At 54.4% G+C, this 14,311-nt stretch overlaps 1 protein-coding gene across 3 annotated transcripts in view; it reads right to left on the reverse strand.

Annotated features, from left to right (window-relative positions):
- The window catches only part of HTT (huntingtin), a 111,716-nt gene that overhangs the window by 87,381 nt on the left and 10,024 nt on the right, over positions 1-14,311 (reverse strand). For all 3 annotated transcript variants that reach the window (XM_053923220.1, XM_053923219.1, XM_053923218.1), the window contains exons 2-3: positions 10,773-10,856; positions 1,788-1,908 (exon numbers count right to left, since the gene is read on the reverse strand). In XM_053923220.1, the coding sequence (XP_053779195.1) occupies positions 1,788-1,871 (84 nt within the window). In that variant the 5' untranslated portion in view covers positions 1,872-1,908; positions 10,773-10,856. The remainder of the gene's footprint in view (positions 1-1,787; positions 1,909-10,772; positions 10,857-14,311) is intronic.

Genomic DNA, 14,311 nt, shown 5'->3' on the forward strand with positions numbered 1-14,311 from the left:
GCCAGCGGGGAAGGGCGCCCTGGGCACCGGGCACCGAGGATTCCACAGGACAGAAAAGAGTGCCTGGCATGCACGCTCACGCTCAGTGTAACTAAGAAAGCTCCTCACCACTGTGGGGACCCGTAGGAGGCCAGGACGATCAGGCCCAGCACATCACGTACAGAAATCTCTCACACACACAGGAGCACGCACACAAGGCAAATGTGTGCTCACGGCACACGTGTGTGCACGTGAACAGCACAGAGCACACCTGTGCATGCACACCCACAGCACATGGCCATACAGCACACACAGCAAACACACGGCATACAAAGCACACACGTGTGCAGCATGCACACAGCACACACAAACACACACCACACATGTGTGCACACCACACGTGTCACATGTGTGCGCCACACCTGTGTGCACAGCGCACACACACACACCAAGCACAGCACAGAAACCTGTCTGATTCCCTTCACAGTTCCGGACACTGAAGCTCATAGGGTAACGTGTTTCCCACAACTGCTCAGCTAGCAGGGGCACAGGCACGGTTCAAAGGCAGGTCCCCTTCACTCCAAAGTGCATGTACGCACTATCTGCCTGGCGACCGTGCCACGTCCCCCGAAACACAGGAGTCGGGGTGACGTCTGCCCGAGGAGGGCTGGGCCGTGAAGGGAAGAGGAAGGAGGATCCCTCAGAGCGCTCCAGAGAAAGCCCTTGGGAAGACTCCAGAGGGCAATTTTGTTTCCAAGACCCTAAGGAGGATGGAAACAGCAATGAACCTACGATCACCCGGCCGAGTGCACATCACCAGGAAGGGTGCCTTCCAGGGAAACGAGGACGCGCGGCCTCTTCTCAAAGCCGTATCTAAATTCCAGGGCTGAACTCGAGGCAGTGGGGAAGAAGGGAAACTGGCCAGGCCCAACAGACAAGGACTCCTGCGGGGAAGGGAGCGGGGACACTGTGCTCCCTAACCAACGTGAAGACGTAGTTTTGGAAAAGGGTCAGGAGCTAGGCTGGAGAACCCGCCTCGTGCTGGTTGGCCCTCAGAGGGACCAATGTCTAGGTCTGGACGCGCAACTCCAAAGGCCCATTCACAAACGCAACGCAACCCTGGCCTAGAGAACGGGCCAGGACGTGACGGGGACCCAACCAGGCGGGGAGCAGCAGGAGAAACACAACGATGGTTCTCCAGTGCAGGAAGAATCACGACGTGCTCCATCGCCCACGGCAGCAGGAGACCGAAAGGGAGGAGACGGAAGCCAGGCGCTGGGCATAACCTCCATGTTGGGAAGCAGAGGCAGAGGCAGACAGGCGTCCCTTCCCTGCTCTCTCCTGACCTCGCCCACCACCCCAGTGGCTTCAGCTCTCTGGCTGCACCCTCTCCTGGGACCCTCTACACCCAGTCAGGCACACTAACCCAGCCAACCTGCTGGAGAGTCACATCTCTCCTGGCGAACAGGACTGCCCGGCCCCGATCTCTGGAGCACAGAAACAGGAGACGAAGCGGGCTCAAGACAGCAAAGAAGCTGGATAAGCAGGATTCCAGAGGCCTCGTGGCCCCTCTGGGCCACGCCCAAATGAAGGTGGTACCAGTACTGACACCTTCCACAAGAGCACCTAGGGGCCACCTTCAGCACCCGCTGCAAGGGGCAGGCAGTTCCCACAGGTGTGGCACGGATGCCAGCAGACAGGTGCCTCCAACCACACAGCAGAAAGGCGACAGGTGCAGACACCCCAAGGGACCAAGCCTCCCCAAACAAAAGGGCCGCAGTTCAGGGCGCGCACCCCGTGGCCCTTACCTTTATGACTTTGTTGAGACACTCGTCAGCCACCATCCGGACGTCCGACTCAGCATCGTCACTGCACAGCAGGAAAAGTTCCATAGCGATGCCCAGAAGTTTCTGGAATTCTGGAGAATTTCTAAGTGGAAAAAAGAAGAGACTGGCACAGCCAAGAAGACCCCAGAAGGCTTGACAACGAATGTAGCGAGGTGCGCGGCATCCATGTGGGACCCTGGAGCGGAAGGAGGTCGTCACACAGGCTAGGGACCCACCACGCCGCTCCGTGGGAACAGGCACCACAACGGTCGAGCGTGCTGGCAAGTGGGGCGACCAGGTGTGGGGCGCACGGAAACTGCACGCTCTCTGCAATTTTTCTGTAAGGTTAAAACTACTTCAAAATGTTAAAGTTCATTTTTAAAAAAGAGGAATACTTGCAAGACAAATCTCAGTTTTTAAAGTTTTAATTAAAAACTCTTTAAAAGACATTGCTTTTTGTGTATTTTAACTCAATTTTTAAAAAAGACATTGCTTGAGATACCTAAATCCCAGACAGCCATCTGCTCTTTGCCAACAAGCTACTCTTACTTGCAACATTCTTTTTATTTTTTATTGTTTATGCTATTACAGTTGTCCCAATTTACCCCCGGTCCCCCTCCCCCAGCCCATCCCCCGGCGTTCGCTCTGTCCAGTCCCTGCACCTTCGTTCAACCAGCCTTCCTGCCCCGCCCCCCCAGCTGTCAGTCTGCTCCTCGTTTCTGTGCCTCTGGTTCTATTTTGCTTATTAGTTTATTTTGTTCCTTAGATTCCAGGTGTAAGTGAGATCATATGGTACTTGTCTTTCATCGGCTGGCCTACTTCACTCAGCCTAATACTCTCCAGGTCCATCCGTGCTGTCACTTGCCTGGTCCTTAATGCCTCAAATTGGACCACCCACGTGAGTCTTCTACTCCCTCCGAGTCCGACTTCCAACATGTATCCCACAGCCCGACCGCACCTCACAAAGAACCGGACTGCGGTCCGGCCGGTGCACCACTGCGGCCCAGCAGAGGCTGGGTCCGCGCCATGACTTCGAGCGGCTTCAAAACGCTGGACTGAGAGCCCACGTGGCTGGTCACGGTCCAGCTGGCTGGAGACGGCCGAGACAGACAGGCTGGCGGGCCACAGGCACGCAACCCTCACAGCACTGGGAAGTGCAGTGAGCCGGGACCGTGGCCCCTGAGTGATGCTGCTGTCCCTCCAGCACCGAAGCTGGGGGGCCGTTTCCTGACCCCGGCCTAGAGCGCTCTGATGTGGAGGGCCCCCCGCCCCCCGTGCACGTGGGCCTTCCTACTGACAGCGAGTGCCCAGTGCCTCGGGGACAGCAAAGGACCACGCTAGTGTGGTCAGCACACAAACACAGGAGACGGAGCCCTCCAGACCTCACCCCAGGGCCACGGCTATGGAGGAAGGACTGAGGGGGACAGGCCCCGAAAGCAGGCCCCACACTTGGACACACTCCGAGCAGCGCCATCCACAGCGATCATGCGAGCTACACGGGCCATTTCACACTTTCTAACAGACACACCAGGAATCCAAACAAACCACCCTGGCTGGCGTGGTGTAGTGGATTGAGTCCTGGCCTGCAGACCAACGGGTCGCCGGTTCCATTCCCAGTCAGGGCACATGCCTGGGTTGTGGGCCAGGTTCCTGGTGGGGGCGTGAGAGAGGCAACCACACATGGATGTTTCTCTCCCTCTTTCTCCCTCCCTTCCCCTCTCTCTAAAAATAAATAAAATCTTAAAAAGGAAAAAAAAGAAATCCAAAGAAACAGGGAAAATTATTTTAATACTACATTTCCCCAACCCAATACATCAAAAATATGTAGTATTTCAACATGTAACCAACATGAATAAATTGACATAACGTGATCTTTTTATGCCTCAATTCAGACACAAAATTTTGATCTGTCATCAGACTTCCTAAAATTCACAGCTGAAGTGGGTTCACTTCGAGCAGATGAACCGGCTGGAGACACGCCGTGGTGACTCTCGGGGCCCCACACAGCGCTGTAAACCACAGCGGCACCAAGAGGCCACCTCCTAGCTGCCCCCAGCACAGTAAGGGGCGGTCGGCGGGTGGCCTGAAGACAGAGGCGCTCAGGGACACTGCTGCGACAGCCGCACTGCAGGGGATGCGCCAGACTAGCACACGGTGCACCTCAGACACACGCAGTGTCGTGTCACCTACACCTCAACTCAGAAAAAAGGAAGTGGATTCTGTCATTTGCAACCACGCCTAAACTTCCTCCAATAACTACATCAAGAACTGATCTTTTAGTTTTAGTTTAATAAAACAGGTACTGGGGTAATGAGGTCATCTACTTCTTGAGCGCTTTGGAAGTACTTTCAAGAAACCCTAACTGGTCAAGTCTACGGGCACAAAGTTGTCCATTTCCCTTCCAACCCTTTTACCAGCCACACTGCTACACGGTGTGTCCCTCACCCCCGAAGTCAGCAGTCTGTGACTTCACCTCGCTCAGTGTCACTAGCTTACTGATGTTTTCAGAGAACACACTCTCCTGTTCTCCCTTTTACAAACTTCTGACGTCTAGTCTGCTCCCTTTGGGCTCCACTTGCTCTTCTTCTGCAAGCTCCCGCAGGTGGAGGCCGAGGGGCTGACTTGAATCCCTTCTTTTCTGTCGGGGACTCGATGCTGAGCCCCCTTTGTGCGCTCAACAACTCAGAACACCTACCAACTTCCCTCACTGACTTCTCTGACCCAGGGGCGACACGGGAAGGTGCGATTTTCTCCATATCTGGGGCTTTTCCAGACTGTCTTTCTGTCAGACCCCACCTAATCCCAGAGGCCAGGGAGCACCCTGCTTTGGTCCCGTTACACGGGGAAGCTGGTGTGACGGCCAGCGCACAGTTCAGCTTGCAAACGCCCTGTGAGCACTTGGGAAGAACGTGTCCACCGCTGCTCTGCAGGGGGCGCCTGTAAACGTCTCTCAGGGCACGGGGGAGGGGTGGGGGGTGGGCCAGGGGTCTTCTAGATCCAAACTGTGCGCCCACGTGATCTAAGAGTAGTGGAGACAGGCTGCTGAAACCTGATCTGAGTGTGGACTTGTCTCCCCTCCGGCAGTTCTACTGGTTTTCCTTCAGGTATTTTTGAAGCCCCGCGCCAAGGTGTCCCCATGTCAGACTGCTGTGCCCACGGGATGAACGGACGCATTTCTCGTTACGCAACGACCATGCCGTCCCTGCCGCCAGCCACTGACGAGAACCTCAGCGTGGGAGCGAACCAACCGCTCTTGCTTTCTTCTCCCCAGCATCGGCGTGGGGAAGCTCCTTCCGTTCTTCCACTTAGCCTGCTTCTGCCTTTATGTGGAAGTGGTTTTCTCCTCAGGGGCATATACTATGTCTTGCTTTTTCATCCAATCTGGAAAATCTTGTACATTTAATATCATCATTGACATAACGAGGTTTGAATCTACTACTGTAGTATTTCCCATTTGTGCCACATGTATTTGCTTTTTTGCCTACTTCTCCCATCTTTTGGGTTGAGTGTTTTTATGATTCAATTTTTCCTCCTTTTTTGGTATATTCGCAATAATTTTGTTGTGCTTTTAATCAGTTTCATGGGGTTTTTTAAAGATTGTATTTATTTTTAGAGAGAGGGGAAGGGAAGGAGAAAGAAAGGAGGAGAAAAACATCAATGTGTGGTTGCCTCTCATGCGCCCCCCATTGGGGACCTGGCCCACACCACAGGCATGTGCCCTGACTGGGAATCGAACCAGCGACCCTTTGGTCTGCAGGCCTGCACTCACTCCACTGAGCCACACCAGCCAGGACCAGTTTCACAGTTTATAGCCCATCTTTAATTCATCATAATCTACTTAGTGATATACACCACTTCACACACAGCATAAGAAACTAACAACACTATTGTATCAGTTTCCTGTGGCTTCTGTGACAAATTGCTAGGAACTGAGGGGCCTGAAAACACAGAAATGATCCTCTCTCGGTTCTGGAGGCCAGAAGTCCAAACCGGTGCCTCCAAGCCCAAATCAAGGCCCTGGCAGTGCTGCGCTCCCTCCCGACTCCGAAGGAAGATGGCTCCCTGCCTCCCCCTGCTCTGCGGGCGGCCAGCATCCTGCGGCTCGGGGGCATGTCACCCCAATCTTCAAGGCCAGCTTCATCATATCCATCTTTGTTCCATGTTCACATCCCCTCTGTGAGTGTGTGAAGTCCCCCTCTGCCTTTTTTAAGGACACATGGGGCTGCATTTAGGGTCCACCTGGGTGTGACTCAGGGTAACCTGCCCATCTCCAGATCCTTAATCCCACCTGTAAAACCCCTTTCCCTTAGATGGTCCCATTTACACAGAATTCCTGGGACGAGGACCCAACATGTGCGGGGAGAGGGCACAGGACTCTGCCTCCCACCAACACTGCACATTTACTTCCACGTCTGCTCCTCTTCACACTGTTGTGCTACACGTTGCTACACACTTCACTTCTGTGTGTCACGGACCCCCACTGCCTTGTAGCTGTGCTGTAAACAGCTGATGAAACTGTAAAGACCCCAGGTTGGGGGTCTTGTGCTCACCCTGCACAGGCCCCACTTCCACTGCTCCCCCACCCTGAGCAGACCCAAGGTCCCAGCTGGCACATTTCCTTCTCCCTGGAACACACACTCTCTAACACTCCTTTCAGTGGCGGCCTGCCGGCCGTAGTAAGTACAGTCTCATTCCCCCTTTGGTATGACAGGGATTTGAGTAGGCTGAGAATCCTGGGGTCCTTCCCTTCGGGCACCCAGAGACAGTGCTCCCAGTGAGACCCCCGGCACTCTCGCCGTGTTCACTGTAGGGTTTTCTTATGACTTGCCTCTGCGTAGTTCACTCAGCCTTGTCTCTAGCTTCCTGAACACACAGAACACAGGTACAGTGGCTGCTCCAATGTTTTTTGTGTAAATTGTACCACCTGTGCAAGTTCTGGGTCAGCTTCAATTAGTTTTTCTTACTCTGAGTCACATCTTCCTGCCTCTTTGCATCCCTGAGTTTCCGGTTGAATGCCAGACCTTGTAACTTTTAGCTAGCAGGCTGCTATATACTTATACTTATAGGAACACTTATGAGTTCTTATAAGTGTTCTTGACCTCTGCTCTGGGATGCAGTTATGTGACTTTGAAAGAGTATGACCGTCCTGGGGTTTAGGTTTAGGCCCGAGCAAGCAGGACCGGGGTAATGCCTAGCCTAGGCTGTGTCACCCTCCTGCGGGGGTGAGCCCCGCAGAGAGCCCAGCCCAGGCCCTTCAGAGGACGATGCTGCCACTCCGGCTGGCGGCGCAGGGGCTCCACCTGCACCTGTGAGCATTTCCGTGCGCGCTCCTCCAGCCCTTGCAGGCCGTCTGGCCCCAGGCCCTGGGTCCTCTCCCCAGGTAAGATTCGAGGGTGCCTGCCGGCCTCCAGAGATGGCTGTGTGCCGCTCCCACCTCTTGGGACTCTCCCCAGTGGGCTCCAGCCACCTCGGCCTCTCAGGGCCATCAGCTCTGTCTCCTCAACTCCGCAACCACTGCGCTCTACCAGGGAACTCCCTGCAGGCAGCCATGTGGGGAAATCACAGGCCCCCCACACCAGTCTTCCTTTGTTCCCACTGAACAAAGGGCTGCTGCCGTCCTCTGCCTGACCCCCAGAGTCTCGAATGCCGGGGCTGCGGAGCCGCGACCCACACCAGCTGTTTAGGCAGGGAGGTAAATCCTGTCTGCCACTCATCTTAGCCAGAAACAAACCCTTTCATGACTTTAACCTAATTTTCAGTATCGTTACTCTCTTTTCTGGTCACAAATATAAACATCTGTAAGTCATCCGTTATGTAGTTGACTAGTACTCCCCCTGCAAACGCACACTAACTTCCCAACTCCCCAGAGGGCAAACACTGAGACGCTCTCTGCCTTTCTCAGGGGTGGACAGCACCGCACCAACATCCTCACCTTCCTTCCGAAGGATAAACGCTGGAAGTGAAATTGCTAACTCAGCACAGACGAGAGTTTAAAGTTTTACATTTTGCCAAAATGCCTTTTAAGAAGGATGTACCACCGCTGACAGCATCCCCAGTACTCCGTAATGCTGGTCAACCTGGCAAGTAAAAAACGTCCTTACAGTAATGTGCACACGTAGCGACAACTCCTGTCATCAACGGGCCGCACAGGTGAGTCCTTGTAACAGCCTAGAGTTATCAGGGTGCGGAGCAATTCCCACCACCTGGCAACGCCCAGCTCGAGGGCCGCCCACTCACCGGCCGCAGCTGAGATGGCAAGCAGCCTTCCCCCGGCGTGTGCGCGGAGGGCCCGAGGGGCTCCCGGAGGGGCTCCCAGGGAGCTGCCTAACGAGGAGCTGTCAGAACTGGAACAGGAACATGGGACTGAAGACGAGGCAGGAGAATAGAGAACTGCAGAAGAAAAAGAACCTCCAAGAAAACGCACCATGAAGTGTTTGCAGATATCAACAAGCTCTTTAAAAAGCCTGAAAACGTGGATGCCCACTTCAAGGCCATTTTAATGTCCGAACCGACAGAAAGGTCTACTTGTAAGCACTGGAAAAAACAAACAGACCCAGCAACCCACCTCGGACACATTTCTGGAGAGAGGACCACCTCCTCAGGAAGAGCCCGAGGTGGCCCTTCCGGAGGTGTTCCAGAAGGCGAGTGGTTGCCACGGGAGATGACAGCTTCCTGCGTGCTGCTGCCCTGAAGACCCCGCCCTCGAGGGACAGGGTGTGGGAGAGGAAGACAGGGATGCTGATGATCTTGACCCTGACTAGGCCCAGGGTAAGGTGTGTGTTTGTGTTTGTTTCTAACAAACAAAGTTGAAAAGGTAAAAAATTAACACTTTAAAAACAGAACAAAGCTTACAGAATAAGGATATTGAAACTATTTCTAAAAAAAGGGAAATATTTTTGTTCAGCTGTACAATGTGTTTTAAGTGTTATTACAAGAGTCAAAAGGATAGAAAAACTTTAAAGTTTATAAAGTACGAAAGCCACAGTAAGCTAATGTTAATGTGTTATTACAGAAATAAAAGTATTTTCTAAATTTAGTGTGGCCTAAGTGCACCCGCAGCTGTGTGCAGGGTCCACAGCGGCACGCGGGGGTGTCCTGCGAACCCCATACACCACCCTTTGCACCGGCTCCCCCGTAGAACAAAGGCATGACGACTGTCCGCGTGGCACCACACGAGCAGGGCGACACCAGCGTGGAAACCCCGGACCGCGGTCACTGTGAGTTGACAGGGCGGTGAGCCACAACCACCCGAGATGTCTGCACACACTTGGCTGACGCGGGACCTCGGCCTGCCCCCCTCCAGTCCCACCTAGGGCGATCAGCAGACCGAGGCAGGAAGCACGCAGCCGCCAGGTGAGAGCGCAGGCTTTCAGGGTCAAACCAACTGCTTGAGACCTGGGCGGCAGAATCGGGGCGCAGACGTGGGCCGCAGCAGCAGGGTGTCTGAAGCTATCAGGGACTGAAGGTCAAGTCACTTGCAGTGACAAAAATGTACAGGACGAGGCACATCATGGCCGGAGGCTAAGAAGCACATCCTGGACAGTGTTTCCCACGTGTCACTGGACTCTCCACACCCTACGAACGGGTGTCCACGTTTCGTAAGTGAGGCAAGAGAGACTCCAAAACATTAACTTATCTAAATCGCCCAGCTCCTAGGGAATGGAGTGCAATTCAAGCCCTCCTCCTTTTCCCTGCTTTTACCCTGGACTGTTCTCTACAACAGCAGGGTAACTCAGCACTTTCTCCATTTGCTTTAAGGACACACTTCCACTTGCCGGTGGACTTTCTTCCCACAGGATCTACAGACAGGAATCATCTGCCGTCTCTCACAACCGACGGGATGAGAGGAACTAAGATGAAATATTATGTGTGAAACCCCTTTAAAAGAATAAAATAAAAATGTAAAGTGCCATTAAAAGTAAGTGAATCACCCAGTTTCCGTTAGTACTGAAATCAAGACTGTTATTCTCGGGGCATTTTCTCGGGACATTCTCGGGACAGATTACAAAGAACTCTTACAGCTGGAGAACAGCATGAATTATGTATTCCAAGCGAAAGTAAAGCAGGGAGGTAAGTATTTCAGACATGCCCACCTGGGCAACAGAATTCAGAAACCACAGGTACATCTGGTTCCTACTCAGCCTTTATAAACAGGCCTAAAAGATTTCCCACCCACCACCACTAGGGACAGCGATCAGAAAGACAGACCATCAAAGGTAAAGAGAACGAGGAGAACCAGCAAAGAAGCTACAACCGAAAGTGGTACCTCACTGGAAGAAAGACTGAGCAAGGGAAGCAGACCTACAGTCCACAGCCTGCAACCCCACCCGTGCCGAAGCTCAGGCGGGCAGCCCGCGCCGCTGGGAGTCCCGCGCGCCTGCGGGGCCAGCCACGGGCAATCCCGGGCCAAGGAAAGCGAATCGTCGGACTGATCGATTGGAACAAGGCTCGTGTTGTCCCAATTACTAAAATAATGTGAAATGTCCAAAAAAGATGACTTCTAAATGACTACAACTGCCAAAGGTTCAATTAAATATCACCCCAAGGCCCGCACACCGCCCTGGTCGACAGCTGCCGCCCGAGCGGTGGGGAGGGAAAAGTGCTCATCACAGGGTCTGGACGGCCTGACCCAGGCAGCCCGAGCGTCGGGAGGCCCTTCACCTTGTCTGTATCCTCACCTGAGGACATGTGTACTGACTTTTAGAGAGAAAGGAAGTGTGGGGAGAGAGAGAAACATCATGTGAGAGAGAAGCACTGGTCAGCTGCCTCCTGTATGCACCCCAACCGAAGATCGAACCCGCAGCCTATTGGTGCAGGGGACAGCGCTCCAACCAACCAAGCGACCCGGCTGGAGGCGGGGGAGAAAGGGTCTTTCAAAGGCCTAAGACAACTGGAGAACATCCTAGCCCACTAAGAACAAAAACATAGGAAGTTTTTATTCTCACCGGAAGTACAAAGTGTAGTTACCTGAGAGACTGAGCCACTATGTTTTCACATATCGTCAGGCAGTGAGTCACTCGGTCTTTCTTGGTGGCAGAGTGTTCTTTCTTTCTGAAATAAAAAAAAGAGAAGTGAACAGGTGTGAATTATGCACTCCACATCTTTGCGCATCACTAACACATTCAATAAGCACTCCCGGCTACTGGGAATAAAGCGCACACTGCGTGCTGGGGCGGGGCGGGGTGGGGCGGGGCAGAGGAGCAAACCCAGGGCTTCCACAGCCACTCACAGCAGCCAGGTGCTGTTACTAATGCACCTTGTTTTCCCCAACTCAGCGGAGAACTGCCTGCGGTGCAAACAGTGACTCCTCCAAGATCACGGCAACTGAAGGGGGTGAGCAAGTCAATGCAATGCACTAACCGAATGCCCCCCTGTGCACCAGCTGCCTCCACCCCCCCGATCACACTGCCAGCGGCCGCGGTCAGCAGACCACCCTCCGATCACACTGCCTGCAGGCTGCGGTCAGCAGACCACACGGACCTCGCGCACTCGGTCAGTATAAACTACAGACAACCTGTACTTCTGTGTCCCCAAACGCTGCAAAAAGCCCCCTACTAAGACTTCTCTGCCAAACGAAAGGAGAGAAACAGCCAGGTCAACACCATCAGATTAAAGGTGCTTGCTTCCCATGGGAAGTCACAGCTTCAGATGTCCTCAAGGCAGGCTCCACAAAGATAAGGGAGAGGGGTGATCCAAAGAGGAAGCCCCAAAATAGAGCAGGCTTAAGAACTACATCCACAGAAGAATCTGAGCACAGTTACCAGTGGTGGTAGTAACCAGGACAATTAAACCAAAAGACTACTACTAGGTGTTTGAGGGAACTCTATTGCCAAACAGGGGGAGGGGAATCTAGCCTACAGACACCTGTGACTATTTAATCCCTGATGCAGCCATCAGGCTCCAAAAAGCACACCTGCAGGAGCAGGCTGTCCCAGCTGTGCAAACCAGATGAAGGCGTGCCCTCCAAAAGACGCACGCGCCAGGGGGCTGGGGAGAGCCTCCAAAGGGGGAAGTCAGGGGCCACAAAGAACAGACTAGGCGTTCAGGCAGAGGAAAGAGCCAGGGCCTGAATGAGAGGCCTGGTTCGGGGCAAGTAGAGTGGGGCTTCCCAGTGGCCACCCAGTGAGAGCCCCTCCTTACGGGCCAGGCCTGCATGTTTCCCCTGGTCTCCTTCCTGAAGGGGACACACACGGAGTTATACTGCAGAGTGCCAGCCACCCGCCACAACACCCTCCTTCCCTTCCTGGACACATGCCTGCTGCTTAAAAGTCCCACTGCCTTGCCTGCAGCCAGAGACAGACCCCCATCTTCGTCCCCCCAGGTGACATAGGAACCAAGGTGGTGTGTGGGGCGGCTGCCTCACTGGCATGCCCTGGGTCTCCCCTGTCGTTCCTCCAGCTGGGACAAACATGCCCAACTCCCCTGTCCATTGTCACTTACTTACAGAGATAAAGGCTTCAAGAAGGCTGCAGAGCAATGGGGGTGGGCGGGGGGAGCCACCTGGGCCCTTAGGGGAGCACAAGAAGCAGAGGCCCACACCTCCCATCCTCATGAACCCCCCACTTCAAAAGCTCTGTGACGGACATAACCCGAATGTGCTTCCCTGGGAGGACAGGCGAACACACCATTCCGCTAGACCAAAGAACACTGCTTGGCAGTGAGCAGGGCAAACCGTTAAAACACACCAGGATGAGTCTCCATGTGCCAGGTTCAAGGTTACACGCTGCATGAGTCCATTTACATGACGTCCTGGATGAGACAGAATGACAGGAACCAAAGTGATCGGCAGCCTCCAGGGGCCAGGACGAGGTGATGCAAAGAGGCAGGGGCACGGGGGACTTCGAGGGTGGTGGGACTGCAAGCTTGGGCTGGCTCTGAGTCTTGACTGTGGTGGTGGTCGCACGGAGCTGTGCGTTCGTCAGAATGCACACAACCGCACACTAAGGGGTGCGCTCTGCCATCTGTACGTTATACGCGGTTTTTGGAAGAAAGGAAGGGCGCTGTGATAATTAGAGCGCTCTCTCCTCCAATCCACCGAGTCAGTCTCTGCCACAGCAGCTCACTCTGCCGAGTGCGAGGCAGCCGTCAGGAAAGCTCACGGATGCTGACAAACTCGGGCGTTTCGGGAGGCCAACTAACCCATCTACCCACTCCTCTTAGATGTCCCATGTGAAAGCCTGCCCAAGGCCTTCTGTGGACTGAACCCCGCAGCGCCCGGGCTCCTGACTGTGCGGGCGGTGGCTCCCCACCATGGCAGTGTTGCATGCTGGGGCTGAGACGGCGCCTTGGGGCTGGTAATGAGCAGAAGGTTGGCAAACACCACACTAAGCGGGACCTCATGGCTAAGTGGAGGTCAGAAGAGAAACATTCGTGACCTGGGCTTTCAGCAAAGTCCGAATCCAAGCAGAACCTTCATCCCAGGGCATCTGCGCCTGGGAGCCCAACTACCGATTCCTGGCAAGCCCCTCGCTCTCTGAGCCCAACTCTCCCAGCTGGACCGGAAGCGGCTCGGTTCACAAGGAGGGGTGAGCCAAGTGTCTGGATGGGCCGGGCGGGCCCTGAGCAGTCGGCCGCAGCAGCCAGAGCACAGCCTGGGGGAGACTGGCAGGCCTCATGTGAATTCAGTAGGAGACGGCCACACTGAGTGGCTGAGGCACTGCAGGCTGGGGAAGGAGGTGTCCCCTCAGGTTGCAATGTTGTGTTTATGAAGCGTAAAATGCTCCCTGGACTTGACAAGACAGCACTTACCAAAGCAGCACAGCGCCCGCCTAGCCGGGCGGTTGAAACTGCTCCAGTGCCGGGCTTCAGTGTGCGCCACTCGGCAGTCACCGCAGCACCAAGAGGGACAAGTCAACGGCTCCAGACTAGTTACCCATGTGCCGACGGAGAACTGGGCAGGTCCACGGACCATCTCTCTGTCTCCTTAGAAGTCACAGACCCTAAGTTTTAAAAAGAACTTTGTCCCCCTCTTCACATAGGTGACAAAGCAAAAGAACGCAGGCAGCAATGAAGAACACTGCACGGGCTCTGGAGGCCTGCGCCCCTTGTCACCCAGACCCACGCGAGCCCATCCCTCGGGCCACAGCTTGAGCACGTCTGTCCAGCCCCCGTTCCCAGGGCCCATCCAACTTGGCCTCAGGCCACTCCAACCTGCGTCCTGGGTCAGTGCTGCTGGAGCTCCAGGGAGCTCCAGCCACAGGTAAGGATCCACTTGTTTTGCTCGTCCACCTTCCAGCTCAGTTCCTGTACATTCTACAGCACCTGCTTGAGCTACCTCCCTCCTGTCTTATTTTGTGCAACCAACAAACTGGGGAATTCAAGAAAAAGACAGCTGGTTTGTGCCCCCGTGACTTTAATCAGACAGATGAACGGATATGCCAGACTGACTTGTTCCACGCAAAAAGGGAGGAGGGAAACTAAGGTGAGGAATGGAAGCGCCCTGCTCTGGGCAGGAACTGGTCAACAGGGTCGGAGCAGTCCTGACCCTCCCAGCGGTTCTGGGAAAG

This window comes from Desmodus rotundus, chromosome 4 (assembly GCF_022682495.2).
Source record: "Desmodus rotundus isolate HL8 chromosome 4, HLdesRot8A.1, whole genome shotgun sequence".
Lineage (NCBI taxonomy): Eukaryota > Metazoa > Chordata > Mammalia > Chiroptera > Phyllostomidae > Desmodus > Desmodus rotundus.